The sequence below is a fragment of the Vicia villosa genome, unplaced genomic scaffold (genome assembly GCF_029867415.1).
Source record: "Vicia villosa cultivar HV-30 ecotype Madison, WI unplaced genomic scaffold, Vvil1.0 ctg.002157F_1_1, whole genome shotgun sequence".
Lineage (NCBI taxonomy): Eukaryota > Viridiplantae > Streptophyta > Magnoliopsida > Fabales > Fabaceae > Vicia > Vicia villosa.
Window position 1 is genome coordinate 156,030 of NW_026705855.1, and position 14,856 is coordinate 170,885.

A 14,856-nucleotide genomic window follows, 5' to 3' on the forward strand; every position below is an offset into this window, starting at 1 on the left:
TATCCTTCACCAATTTACTATGGAAGAAAGAGTGCCATTCCATAAAATTTGATAAACACTCATCTTCAAAAATAACCCCTTTACCCACCCAAAAAGCTATCTCACTCCAAATATTTTTTATCACCCAACAACCAACACTACGCCAAAATTAAGATACTAAAGCGCAACTACTAAAGCGCTTTTACATAAAAGCGCTCTCGTAGGTTTCGCATAAAAAAAAATTAATAAACAAAGGGAAAATGATGAAAAAAGCGCTCTGGTAGGGGGGGTATGAGAGCGCTTCTGAAAAGCGCTCTGGTAGGGGGGGTGTATGAGAGCGCTTTTAAAAAGCGCTTTGGTAAGGGGGGGGGGGGTATGACAGCGCTTTTCAAAAGCGCTTTGGTAAGGGGGGGGGGGGTATGAGAGCGCTTTTCAAAGCGCTGCTGTAGGGGGGGTTTAATGAGAGCGCTTTTTAGTCAAAAGCGCTGGTATAGACCAGGCTATGAGAGCGCTTTTCAGAAGCGCTTTAGTAGCCTTTATTACTAAAAATTAAAAACCAAAACACGCGTTACTGTTTCTCATTTCTCTCTTTCGTTTTCTGCAGAACCCTTCCGTCCACCACTGTTCTTCATCCACAAACCCTCACTGCACGCGAAACCCTTCCGTCCACCACCATCGGCAACCACCGTCGGCGTCCCTCCGTCGGCTTCTCCTCCGTCACTCGTTTTATCCACCGCCGGTGAGTTTTAGGTTTAATTTTCAGTGAAAATTTTATTTGGTATCAAAGATTGAACTTCTGCCTGCAACTTGTTTGATGAAATGCCTGAAAGAAATGATTTGAGTTGATAATTGATGAAATGCCACAATCCTTAGTAGGTATTTTTAAATTCTAAGTTGATTTACTTCCGCTTTTCATGATTCAAAAATCCATGGTTTTTTGGCTGTAGTGTTGATAAAATTCTGAAGTTACTGAATACAAAATAGACTTGCCACTGTTTATCACAAAATTTTGGCATTTCATCAAACAATAGTAACATAGTACGGCTAAACTTGCACCATGAGTATCACAAAATTTTGGCATTTCATCAAACAATAGTATCACAAGTGTAGCTTATTAATGTATTAGAATGAGACTTTTATATTAGAATTGAGTTAACCAAATCTTCGTGCCATCTTCATATCTGGGAAAGCGTATTAAATTATTATGCGTTTCAGGCCAAAGAAGTAGCAGAACTCAGACAAAAAATTGCATTGAAAGAATCTGTTCTTGAAGGTACTGTCTTTTTGCAAAGTCATCGATTTGTTCTCTGAAATATTGGGGCCCTTTTCTTTGAAAAAGTATCTTTTGTTTTCTTTTCCTATTTTCTCTTTTTAATATAAGACTGCCACATTGTTTTCATTCTGTTTCTGTTTTCCAAGATTTGTACAGGAAATTTTGAAAACAAAAAAGAAGTTTATCAAGTGTTTCTTGTACAAATCGTTGGAAATTAGCATCCGTTTTATAATTAAAAATGAAAACGTGAAATAAAAACAAATCACTTTTTCCTCTAAGTAAACAGATCCTGATGTTTCATTTCAACCATTAATTGTGTCATTTTGTGGGGCTCGTACCAAGGTTTATATATTTGTTTCGTTTTAACTTGAAAAATATTTTCAAATCTTCAGTATGTATTAGTCTGCGAGCTCTTAATAGAAAATGGCAAAAGATTAGAATAGGCCTATAAAGATAATTTAGGTTAGTAACTGTTAGAAAGCTATGCTAAGTTTGAACTCTTCATTTTCTATTTCTTTGATTCAATGAATAGTTAGTTACAAGAATCTACTTCCTTCACTTTTATGATATTTGTATTTAACTGCATCGTGTGTGTGTGTGTTTAATTTCACAGTTACGTACTTTGAAGTCTCTGGTTTCTACTTGTACAACGCCGATTCAAACCTACCCATCTCCCACATCAAGTCTATAACTCAGGTTACTATCCCTTTCTTCTTGCTTATAGTTTGTTATATTCTGCTTATAGTTTATTGTTTATGGTTCTATTTAATATCAATTTAGTGTCTCTCAACCAGTTTTTTGGTTTGTGGACTTATATTACCTTGAAATAAGGTAATGTCTTCTTTAAGAAATCGGGTATTCTGATTAGGTATTCTAATTAGGTATTCTATTATGATGATAGCTATTTATTATCTTGACAGAATTCCTTATAGAAACGAAGAAGCATTTGTTTAGCTTAATTAAGTCATGGATAAGACATGGATGAGATCAAACCGATTGTCGAAAGAGTACGAGAAAGGGGTATGGGAATTCGTTGAGTTTGTGGTTAAGCACTCCGAAGACCCGCCTCGAATGCCGTGTCCTTGCTTGGGTTGCTGTTATGGGGATAAGGTTGACGGGAAACAGTTGGGATCCCATTTACTACGGTTTGGAATTGATAGAAGTTATACATGTTGGACAATGCATGGTGAGAAAAGTAACGGGAATGCTGGGTCGAGTTGTAATAGGAAGTATGCTTCAAACGACGATTGCACAGACACATACGATTGCGATCGAGTCGAGGAGATTGCAGAAGCGCTTGAAGAAGATCTTGCGGATTGTCCCAAAATGTTTGAGAGGTTGGTAAGCGATGCAGAGAAACCGTTGTATGATGGTTGTTCAAAATTCACAAGATTGTCTGCGGTGTTAAAGTTGTACAACTTAAAGGCGGACAATGGATGGTCGGATAAAAGTTTCACAGAGTTATTAGCCCTTATGAAAGATATGCTACCAGAGGATAATGTTCTTCCCAATCGAACGTATGAAGCCAAAAAGATGTTGTCCTCTATTGGCATGAGCTATGATAAGATACATGCATGTCCAAACGATTGCGTTTTGTTTCGAAACGAGTATGCAGCGTTGAATGAGTGTCCTAAATGTGGTGCCCCTCGATATAAGAAAAAGTTGTCTCCTGCTAAAGTCTTATGGTATTTTCCTATAATTCCGAGATTTAGACGCATGTATCGTAGTGAGACCGATTCAAGACACTTGACTTGGCATGCAGATGAAAGAATTATTGATGGAAAGTTGCGACATCCGGCAGACTCACCACAATGGATGAAAGTTGATACTGATTATCCTGAATTTGCAAAAGAAGCAAGAAACCTTCGGTTGTCATTGTCTACTGATGGAATGAACCCGCATGGTATTCAAAGTATCTCGCATAGCACATGGCCTGTGATTCTTATGATCTATAACCTACCTCCGTGGCTATGTATGAAGCGTAAGTACATGATGTTATCAATGCTAATTTCTGGGCCTAAACAACCAGGGAATGACATAGACGTATACTTGGCACCGTTAATCGAAGATTTAAAGTTTTTGTGGGACAACGGTGTGGAGGTTTACGATGGGTATAGGAAGGAAAGTTTCAACTTGAGGGCGATGTTGTTTGGAACAATTAATGATTTTCCAGCATACGGAAATCTATCCGGGTACAGCAATAAAGGTCAAAAGGCGTGTCCCGTTTGTGAAGATGAAACCGATATGACACGATTGGATCTTTGTCAGAAGAATGTCTTTCTCGGTCATCGTAGATTCTTAAATTCTAATCATCACTACCGTGGGTGGAGAAAAGCATTCAACGGAAAGGCCGAACATGGTACAGCCCCGCCTTTTTTGTCAGGTGATCAAATTTTTGAAAAGATGAAAGATGTGAGCACTCAGTTTGGCAAGCCTTTTGCACATTCACTTGTCAAGGGTGGGTGGAAGAAGAAGTCCATTTTTTTTGAACTTCCATATTGGAAGTCGTTGTACGTAAGACATTTCCTGGATGTTATGCATATTGAAAAAAATGTATTTGACAGCGTTATAGGTACGTTACTCAATATACCAGGAAAGTCTAAGGATGGCGTTAACATAAGGAATGACATGGCAAACATGGGGATGAGAACTGAATTGAGACCCGTGACAAAAGGAAGACGAACATATCTGCCACCTGCTGTTTACACTCTATCTAGAAAGGAGAAGAAAACATTGTGTAAGTTCCTCAGTGAAGTTAAAGTTCCAGAAGGCTACTCTTCAGATATTAGAAGACTTGTGTCCATGAAAGACCTCAAGTTAAAGAGTTTGAAGACGCATGATTGTCATGTTATAATGGAACATTTTTTACCAATAGGTATACGTTCTATTCTGCCAGAAAAAGTAAGAAGCGCAATAACTAAGCTGTGTTTCTTCTTCAGGTCAATTTGCAGTAAGGTGGTCGATCCCGCGATCTTACCAACATTGCAAAAAGAGATAGTTGTTACTTTATGTGATCTTGAAATGTATTTTCCTCCCTCGTTTTTTGACATAATGGTTCATCTAGTCGTTCATCTTGTGAAAGAGACACAATTGTGCGGACCAGCTTATATGAGATGGATGTACCCTGCTGAACGTTATATGAAAATATTAAAAGGGTACGTGAAAAACAGAAGTCGACCGGAGGGTTGTATTGCCGAACGATACGTTGTTGAAGAAGCGGTTGAGTTTTGTACTGAATATCTGTCAAATGTTCAATCAATTGGACTCCCCAAATCTCATATTGTCGAAAAAAAAGAAGGAAAAAGGCTAATTGGAAATAAAGTTGTGACAGTATCAATGGTCGAACGGGATCAAGCGCACTTGTATGTTCTGCACAATGAGATTGAGGTTGAGCCGTATGTTGAAATGCACAAGGTTGTTCTCCGAGATTTAAATCCAAATAGAAATGAGAACTGGATAGTACGAGAGCACAATCGAAGTTTCATACCGTGGTTTAGGGATCATATTTATTCAAAGTATCGTTCAGATCCTGCTTCAGTAACAGAAAGGTTGAGATGTTTAGCCTATGGTCCAACTGTAATTGTGCTTTCTTATAGCGCATACGCTATTAATGGATACACATTTTATACCAAAGAACAGGATGATAAAAGTACTATGCAAAATAGTGGTGTTACCTTGGTAGCTGAAGCAATGCACATATCAAGTGCGAATGACTTAAATCCGAAATTTGCAAATTTGTCATATTTTGGGGTTATCGAGCGCATTTTGGTGTTTGATTACGCGAAGTTTCAGATTCCTGTATTTGGTTGCAAGTGGGTTGAAAATAATAGTGGCATACGAATGGATAAGTCAGGATTTTTGCAAGTGGATCTCAATAGGGTAGGGTACAAAGATGAGCCTTTCATTTTAGCCTCTCAAGCTAAACAAGTGTTCTATGTCAATGATCCAACAAGTACGAAATGGTCTATAGTGCTTTTATCTAACAAAATAGTAGATGAAAACATTGAAGATCAAGGTGATATTGGTGTTGGCATTGAATCTTGTACAAGAAACGATCAAAATGAGAATGAATCTTGTACTAGAAATGATCATAATGAGGGTATTTGGATCAATCCAACCGTCCGCGTTGTTAAGAGACGCGTAGAACACAATCCTACCAAGAAAAGAAAGAGACGTTAGTGATAAAGGTAATAGTATACATATTCCGACTAATTTGTTTTATTCAATTTGTACCGATTGTTTTAATCAATAGTATAGTACTTATTCAATTTTGGTGCATATTCTCGTTTTGTACATAACTTTTGAACCATGTATCCGTTTGTCGACTTCTTTACATGTAACTATACTATTTTGACGATTCCGGAGCTGCTCATGCACTTATATGTTCATTTCGGGACTGTTTTTTTATCGGTTTTGCTTCTGCCCGTAATCAAAAGTCGGGCTTAGGGTCTGAATTTCGGAAAACCGACTTTATTTTTGAGTCCGTGGGGACGTTTTACCATAGCCATGTAAATTTCGTTCAATTCCGACAACTTTATTTTTTGACGCTTATTTTGATTTGTACCGATTTCGTTTCCGATTTACTTGTGCATGCATGGTTTGACTTCCATTTTACTTGTATAGATTGTTAGCTTATTAATAGTGTACTAATGTGCTTTAGTTTGTTTGATACAGGTTAAATGGCTCCGGATAGAGATGCTCCACCTGAAAACTCACAAGAAAGAGATGCTCAAGAAAGAGATGCCACGGATACAAATGCTCCACCTGATACTGAAGCAAAAGAAGTTGCACGAGGCATCACTATCATGAAGGGAATCGTTCGACATAGAGACCAAGGATTAGTATACCGATTGGAATGGAATTCTGATAAACAAGCAATTGGTCCTAATTCTGCAAAGTTGACAAGTTATATTGGTACACTTGTTCGTATGCATATTCCGGTCTCCGTAGCTAAATGGAATCTGAAAAGCGAAGACTTGGATGCGAAAAAAAAAAGCGATTTGGGACGAGCTTCAGGTATATATCATATATGGTTAATTGTTGTTATTATCTTGACGATAAATTGTTTAAATTACTTATACTAACACACTATGAGTATGTTTTTTTGCAGAGGACTTTTGAGATACCAGATGATCGTAGACGCTACATACTTGGTTTGGCCGACAAAAGATATAGAGGGTGGAAAGCTTTTTTGACAAACACTTATCTTAAGGATAAAGATGGAAACTTTCTTGAAGAGGCACCGGGACGGCCAAAAAAGTATGAGATCTTCATTGGTGAAGAAGATTGGGCTAAGTTTGTAGAGCAAAGAGATGAAGATTTTCGGAAAAGGAGTGCCAAGAATAGTGCGAGAGCATCCAAACCCGCATATCCATACAAAAAAGGGCGTTTGGGATATGCACGCTTGGAGGATAAAATTGTAAGTAAATAGAAATGTGTTTTAATTAAATGTCTAAATGTGTTTTATTTGACGATTTTATCATTTGTGTCAATGCATAGTTAGAGGAGACTAAAAGTGAGGAAACCTCACTTCCTGAACATGTGTTGTGGAGGGAAGCTCGTGTGGGCAAGGATCATGCTGTCGATCCCGAAGTTCAGAGAGTTTTTACTGAATGTGTAAGTATAATACTGTGTCTTTAATTAAATCAAATGTTTTTTAATATATAAATGATTTTTTAATGTAAATGAATTACATGAGACCTTGTCGCAATCGGCATCCACCGGTGAGGGGAGCGTACTTAGTAGAGCACTAGATGCTCCTGAGTATCCCGGTCGGGTGAGGGGTAAGGGTCATGGTGTGACTCCAACCTCTTTTTACAAGAGTCCTAGGAGAAGAAATCCTTCAAATGAAGAAGTGTTGCAAAAGTTGGCGGAATTGCAAGCACAAGTCTCTGAATTGCAAAGAGATAAAGAGGCGTATATGAGAGAAAAGTGCAACACTTCATCGGTGAAAGAAACTAGTGATAAGGCTAGTATCAACTATCAAAGGAAATTTCCCGAGGTAATTATAATTTTTTTTCCTTTTAAATTGTTCTATTTTATTAATGATAATGACTTTATATTTACTATTGGTTTAGGGCATTTCATCTTGCCAACTATACTTATCGGAACCGAGTTATCGACTAGTTGGCAAGGGAAAAGTGCACAACACTTTGGGAGATTTACTTCACCATAGACTGCTCCCGGATGGACACCTGAAAGTATCGGTGGATGTTGTAGTAGATCATGATGCGATGCTACCGGTACCTGACATGGTCTCAGAGACGACATTGCTGCGAGATGCAATAGGATCATTTGTTGCATGGCCCTCGGAGCTCATTACCATTAGTGATGAGGTATATTGAAAACGATTATGAATCATTTAGTTTTCGAATGTCAATTCTAAACCGTTTATTAATTATTTTTTACATTTTAATTTTAGACTGCTCCTATAAAACCCACAGTTAAGGGTAAAGGGATTTTACAGGAGGAGGAGTCCGTTGCATCACTAAAAGAGGTACATTTAAAGTGTTAATAATTAATCTGAATCTAAATCTGCATGATTTTATATTTTACCTAACTTATATGATTTTTAGGCATCCGCTCGAGAGTCACAACAAGTGACGCAGCAAGTTCGTACCGTACCACCCACTGGTCCTCCGAAGCCAGCGGGAAAAAAAGGCGGTGCTTTTGTGCCTCGGTACCGGTCGACGCTCGCAACAATGGTTGATATGTCCGATTTGAAGGATGGTGCTTTACGTGAAATCGTTATGGATGAGAGTGTCTTCGGTATTGAATTCAAGTCACTTATTACACTTGATGACTTGGAGGAGATTTTTAAGCATGATCAACTAGGCGTCAATAACATGCACTCATACATCCGGTAATATTCCCTCATCCGATATATTATTTAATTAGTCCCACAATATAATTTATTTACACATTTCAATGAAAATAATCTAATGTTTATTATGTTTTTATTTAAGGTTGTTGTATGACAGAGTGTTGCGCGGGACTCCGTTGTCTAACAGATTCCGTTTCGTGTCTTCCGCCCACTGCAGCGGAATGGCAATTGCTTCGGAACGGGAATCAGTTAGACAGCGATTAGTCGATAGATTCATGTCCACCGGCAATACAGAATGTCTGCATCTTTGGGCGTATAATACCCGACCAGTAGGGTTAGTTTCTCATTCTTTGTTCATCTAATCTCTGTTTCTTTTGTGTATAGCAAAATTTTCATATAACCTATTGTTTTTATTTATAGAGCACACTGGTTGCTGCTTGCTATCAACCCTATAAGGGAAGTCGTGTATTATCTGAATTCGGTAAATGGTGAATGGACCAATTATCCGGCCATGAAGGACATCGTTGATTTGTAAGTGGGATCGTTCTAAATATATATTCGTGTATATTTATATATATTTACTTATTTGTGGGATTGATCTAAACATATGCTTTTATATATTTGTTAATTAGATCAATACAAGTGTTCCGAAGTCAACGGGACGCACAGGTATCCCGAACTAAATCTAGCAACATTACTTGGATCCAAGTGCAGGTACATTATTTTTCACAATGTTGCTTATAATATATTTATGCTACTTGATAAAACAATGCACAACTATAGAATCTTATTTGTTTTTCTATGTAGTGTCCGCAACAGAAAAACAGTTACGATTGCGGATACTTTGTATTGAGGTTTATGAAAGAAATCCTTCAGGCAAATCAATTAGAGATTCCGCTCACGGTATGAATTTATAACTTAAGATAATTTCATATAATTTATCACATTTAACTAAATGTATCATTCATATTTTGTTTTTGTTTTGTAGTACCTTGACGAATTCCGTGCCGCTGGATACCCGAAACTTAAGTTGGAAGAAATAAAAGAGGATTTGTGTCATTTTTATATTAAGCGCTTTTTCATGTAGGATTTGTGTCGAATTGAAGTACTATAATATTATTGATGTTGTAATGATGTATATATATAATTTTGGATATTATAATGGTATTATATTAGTATATATATATTGTCTTACTGATGGCTGAAATAATATCGTCGAAAATAAATTACAGGTCGAAAATATTACAGGCTGAAAACATATTACAGGTCGAAAATATTACAGGTCGACTGGGAGGATTAAATTACAGGCTGCACATTAAAATACCTCATTTAGCTACTAAAGCGCTTTCTAAAAAGCGCTCTTAAAGGCCCACATACTAAAGCGCTTCTTTTTAAAAGCGCTGCCAAAGATTAATAAAAAAGCAAAAAAAAAAAAAAAGCAACATACTAAAGCGCTTTTGTAAAAGCGCTCTTATAGGGGGGCTATCAGAGCGCTTTTTCTGGAAAAAGCGCTCTTAAAGCCCACCCTATAAGAGCGCTTTTACAAAAGCGCTTTAGTATGTTGCGTTTTTTTTTTATTTTTTACTCTCACAGGGGGGGCTATCACAGCGCTTTTCTGGAAAAAGCGCACTTAAAGGGGGGCCTACCAGAGCGTTTTTTACTGAAAAGCGCTCTTAAAGGGGGGCCTACAAGAGCGCTTTTTCCAGAAAAGCGCTCTTATAGGGGGGCCTACCAGAGCGCTTTTAAAAGCGCTTTCGTAGCCTATGCCAGCACTGGCTTTGGCAGCGCTTTAAAGCGCTGTTAAAGGCCAAAAAAAGCGCTTTAAAAGCCCTTCCTCGTTGTAGTGCAAAAAATAAATGATTCCGAGTTTCCGGACTATTACCACAAAAAGTGCACTTTAATTCTACCGAGGGAAAAGACATACCTCTAACCACCAAAAGATCCTTCAAAGGAAGTCTATTGTGAAATAACCTCCAACCAAAAGCCTTTATTTTAAAAGGCACTTCCATTGTCTCATTAGCTGAAATTATAATTTAATCTGGAAGGTGCAAATTAAAATTACGGCTTTATAAATGTTTTTAGCAAAATAAAATACTATGTTAGAACTAAGATAAGGATAGGCTTAGGTGGGGCAGAGAGCATGTACCTGACTCCTTCCTCTTATTCAGTGTCATGAATACATAAAAATGTAAAATTAAGCTTGTAAACTTTTTTATTTTGTATTTTAAATGTTAATATAAAATAAATCACAATATGTATATGAGAATGTTTATGTTAGGATATTATTCAGATTGATATTATTAATATAATATCAAATCAAATTTAATAATATAGAATATTAGTTAAGTTGTGTAAGTCCAAGTCCAATCCAAGTTGTATATAAATAGTCATAGTCAGTATCATTATGTTTATGTTTATGTTTATGTTTATGTCCAAGTCCAATCCAGGTTGTATATTATGTTTATGTTTCTCTGTACAATTCAATTCATTAATATAATCCTTATTTCCTTACTTTCTCTCTTTTCTCTCCTCACTAAAAGTGCCTCATGCACTAACAAATTGATATCCAGAGCTTCTGGTTATTGTTCTTGAGAACTTCATGTCAGACATCGTGTTTTCAGGAAAAGTGAATCAATCGCTGCAAAGATGAATGATACTAATGACATTCCAAATTCTCTTCCAATGCTTGACGGTAAAAATTGGATTCGATGGAGAAAACAGATGCAATTTATGTTTGGCTTTCATGAAACCCTAGAAGTGGTTACTAATGGAGTTCCTGTGCTGGCTACAAATGCATCTGACTCACAGAAAACTGAATGTCTACATCATACTCAACAAAAATGTAAAGGAATAGGATATTCATTTTATTTCAATTTTATTAAACTAGAATGTTGCCCCGTGCGTTGTGCGGTTGATGTAACACCCTATAAATTTAATATTTAATTTATTTGGTATTTAAATTAATAATTAGAATTATTTGGCTTTTTGAAAATTATTTGAAAAGAGTTGGTGTAGGCCATTGGACCATGTGTGGCATTAGTAGGGAAGGGGGTGTTATGTTAGTAAGGCCCTTTTTACTAATTGGAATCTATTTTAACAAAAATAATGAAATTGGGAGAAAGGAAAAAGAACGTGAAAAGAAGAGCAAAGGAGAAGATAGACTGGGAAGCTGATACGTGAAAAAGAACAAAGAGGAATAGACCATCCCAGAGTTTTTGGCTAAGGTAAGGGGGACTTATCGGATTAACATCTATTACCGGGTTATAGAATGATAGTACTTAAATCGGTGTATGATTTGTATCAATTGAGTCATACGATAGATTTGGGATTTTGGGATGTCTTAATGATAATTGCCCATTTTGATGAATTATAGGATTTTGGTATTGTTATGATGTTAGTTGATGCATATTATATGCTATATGTGTATTATAATATGTGTTGTGTTGCTGTATATGAAATCTTGTCAATTGAAATCGAGTTGGTCAATGTTGGGGGGTTAGGGTCAAAAACTCGTATGTTATTTCTGCAGTGGGGGTATTCTGTGTTTTCCCGTTTGCACCGTGAAGGCGACAAAACTTTTTTAGTTCTCCTTGAGAACATCATTTGGCGCCGCGAAGGCGTCGTTTTTCAAGGACGCGTCGCAAAGGTAGGTTGGCGCCGCGTGCTGATGAGAATTTTGGGAAAATTAAAGAATACATAACTTTTGGACTGTTGGTCCGTTTTGAGTACCGTTTTGAACAGGATAAAGCCCGTGATATATTCTTTATGATAGAAATGATGAAATGAGTATAGCTCGAAATTATTTTTTACCATGACTTGGTTTTTGACGAATGATGTGTTGTGCTTATATATGATGAGATTGCCAATACATGCTATGTTTGAGAAACTTAGTTGTGAGACGTGTTGTGTTGTTTATATGACAATTTGTGTTGATGAATGATGCTGAAATACATAAACATGCTTGATGATGATGACGATGGTAAGAAATGAATCGATGTTGTGCATCAGATCAAAGAGGTTTTTAAGTATGTTATGTGTTGCATTCATTCATAGTCATTTGTTTAGGGCTGTATCCGGATGATGTTTGGATCAGTGAAGGGCATAGTTCCCATTGTATGGAACTTGTGTTGGCAGGGCCGTATCTTGACGATGTTGGATCGGTCGGTGGGTTAATCCCATTGATGATGATTGGTACCATATGCATAGTGTCAGTTCATTACATATGCATGATTTGTTGTGACTTGATTGATGAGTATGATGCGTTGTTTGAACGATGTATTTTGTTGGTGTTTGTGTAATTGATGGATGTTTTTCTGATAATCGGAATATGATGAAATTGAGTGAGTAATGCCGCTATGATGTGTTGTTGTTTATAATCCAATAACATTTGTTAATTTGAATGAGACTCACCCTTATTATTGATATTTTCAGATTGAGGAGCAGCTGCTTCTGGCTTTGGTGAGGATAACTCATATGCCACGTTGTTTAGTGTAGCGTCAGTGTCATGCTCTGATAATTGTAACATTGGGGAACACTAGCCTAGAGTTCATGTCTTAATAAATATATTTTTATCGTTTTGGTTTATTGTGGGATGTAGTATCAAAGATGTTATACTCATCCGAATGATGAATTTCCGCTGTATTGACATGAGATTATTTTATGATTTATGATGAATTGTTCCTTAGTGAATGCATGACAATGACGTGCGTTATTTTGTTTTTAAATTGAATTGTGGCACCCTTGTTTCATGTTACTCTGAATTATTTATTTAATTGCCGTAGGGTTTAGAAGTGTGTTACAATAGTGGTATTAGAGGATAGTCGGTTGTTATGAACAGAGTCTTAGTGTCGGTCTCCCCTGTGTATGCAACTAGTGCGAGTTAACCCTGTTGATACTTTTGTTCTGGCGAAATTGTTTATGATTTAAGAAGAGCAATGGCTGGAAGAAATGGAAGAAACGATGATGCAATTGTTGAGGCTTTGGGGATGATTGCTGGCGTCATGGGAGGAAATGCCAATGGTGCTGGGATTGGTACGAATCGACAGTTGGCAGAATTTTAAAGGAACAACGCTCCGTTGTTCAAAGGCACTCACGAACCTTAAGGTGCTCAGAATTGGCTGAAGGAAATCGAGAGGATTTTTAGAGTGATTGATTGTGCTGAGAACTTGAAGGTGAGGTATGGTACTCACATGTTATCTGAAGAAGCTGACGACTGGTGGATTGCTACCAAGATAAAGCTAGAGACTGATGGAATAGAAATCACTTGGGACGTGTTTAAGAGGGAATTTTTGAGGAAATACTTTTCTGAGGATGTTCGGGGAAGGAAGGAGATTGAGTTTATGGAGCTGAAGCAAGGCACTATGACAGTTCCAGAGTACGCTGCCAAGTATGTAAAATTGGCAAAGTATTACACTCATTTCAACAATGATGAGGCTAGTGAATTTTCGAAATGCATCAAATTCGAGAATGGCCTACATGATGAAATCTAGCAAGGTATCAAATATCAGAAGATTCGACGGTTTGCTGATTTGGTTGATTGTAGTAGGATATTTGAGGAAGATAATATCAAGATGAAGTCATCTCACTCTCGCAAGTTGGTTGACAGAAAAGATAAGAAGCATATGGATAGAGGTAACCTATATGGTAGAGGTAAAGTTGTTGATTGGAAGAAGCCTAGTGGGGGAGACTCCAATGCTTTTGTCAGATGCTACAACTATGGCGAGATTGGACACCGTAAGAATGAATGCAAGCTTGATCAAAAGAAATGCTTCAAGTGTAATAAAGTGGGTCATATTATGCTGATTGTAAGAAGAAAGTTGTAACTTGCTACAACTGTGGTGAAGAAGGTCACATTAGCCCATAGTGTACTAAGCAAAAGAAGAACCAATCTGGAGGAAAGGTTTTTACCTTGACTGGGTCGGAAACCACTCCTGAAGATCGTTTGATTAAAGGTATGTGTTTCATTCATGGCACACCTTTAGTTGCAACTATAGATACTGGAGAGACTCACTCTTTTATTTCTTTGGATTGTGCTAAGAGATTGAATTTAGAAATATCTGACATAAATGGAAGTATGGTTATTGACACTCCTGCGTCAGATTCAGTAACTACTTTGTCTGCTTGCTTGAATTTTTCGGTCAATATTTTTGGAAGGGAATTCAGAATGGACTTAGTATGTCTTCTGTTGAAACAACATGATGTAATCCTGGGAATGAATGGTTGGAATTCAACCGCATTCATATCAACTATTTTTCAAAGACGGTGTTGTTTCCTGAGGCTATTAATGCCGACGATCTGGCTATGACTGCTAGACAAGTGAAAGAGGCCGTTGAAGACGGTGCAACAATGTTTATATTGTTTACATTGATGAACTTGAAGGAGAAGGCAGTGAGTAGTGAATTACCAGTGGTATGTGACTTTTCGGAAGTTTTTCTAGAGGATGTGAACGAGTTACCGTCGGAAAGAGAGGTAGAGTTTGCTATTGATTTGAATTCGGGAACTAGTCCTGTGTAGATGGCACCGTATCGTATGTCACCATTTGAGTTGACTGAGCTGAAGAAACAATTGGAAGAATTGCTTGAAAAGAAATTCATTCGTCCGAGTGTTTCTCCGTGGGGTGCGCCTATATTGTTGGTAAAGAAAAAAGAGGGTTCTACGAGACTGTGTGTAAATTACCGACAATTAAACAAGGTTACTATCAAGAATCGGAATCCGTTGCCGAGGATTGATGATTTTATGGATCAGCTGGTTGGAGCGTGTGTATTTAGTAAGATTGGTCTGA

At 37.3% G+C, this 14,856-nt stretch overlaps 1 protein-coding gene and 1 long non-coding RNA gene across 2 annotated transcripts; both read left to right on the forward strand.

The window, feature by feature from the left end:
- Window positions 1-472: 472 nt before the first annotated feature.
- Window positions 473-1,948, forward strand: LOC131638061 (uncharacterized). Its single transcript, XR_009294580.1, has 3 exons — window positions 473-718; window positions 1,195-1,252; window positions 1,866-1,948. It is a non-coding gene; the product is annotated as an uncharacterized LOC131638061 (long non-coding RNA).
- Window positions 1,949-14,148: 12,200 nt separating this feature from the next.
- On the forward strand, window positions 14,149-14,588 carry LOC131638058 (uncharacterized). Its single transcript, XM_058908621.1, has 2 exons — window positions 14,149-14,247; window positions 14,334-14,588. The coding sequence occupies exons 1-2, from the start codon at window positions 14,149-14,151 to the stop codon at window positions 14,586-14,588; spliced, it is 354 nt and encodes a 117-aa protein (XP_058764604.1).
- The last annotated feature ends 268 nt before the right edge of the window (window positions 14,589-14,856 follow it).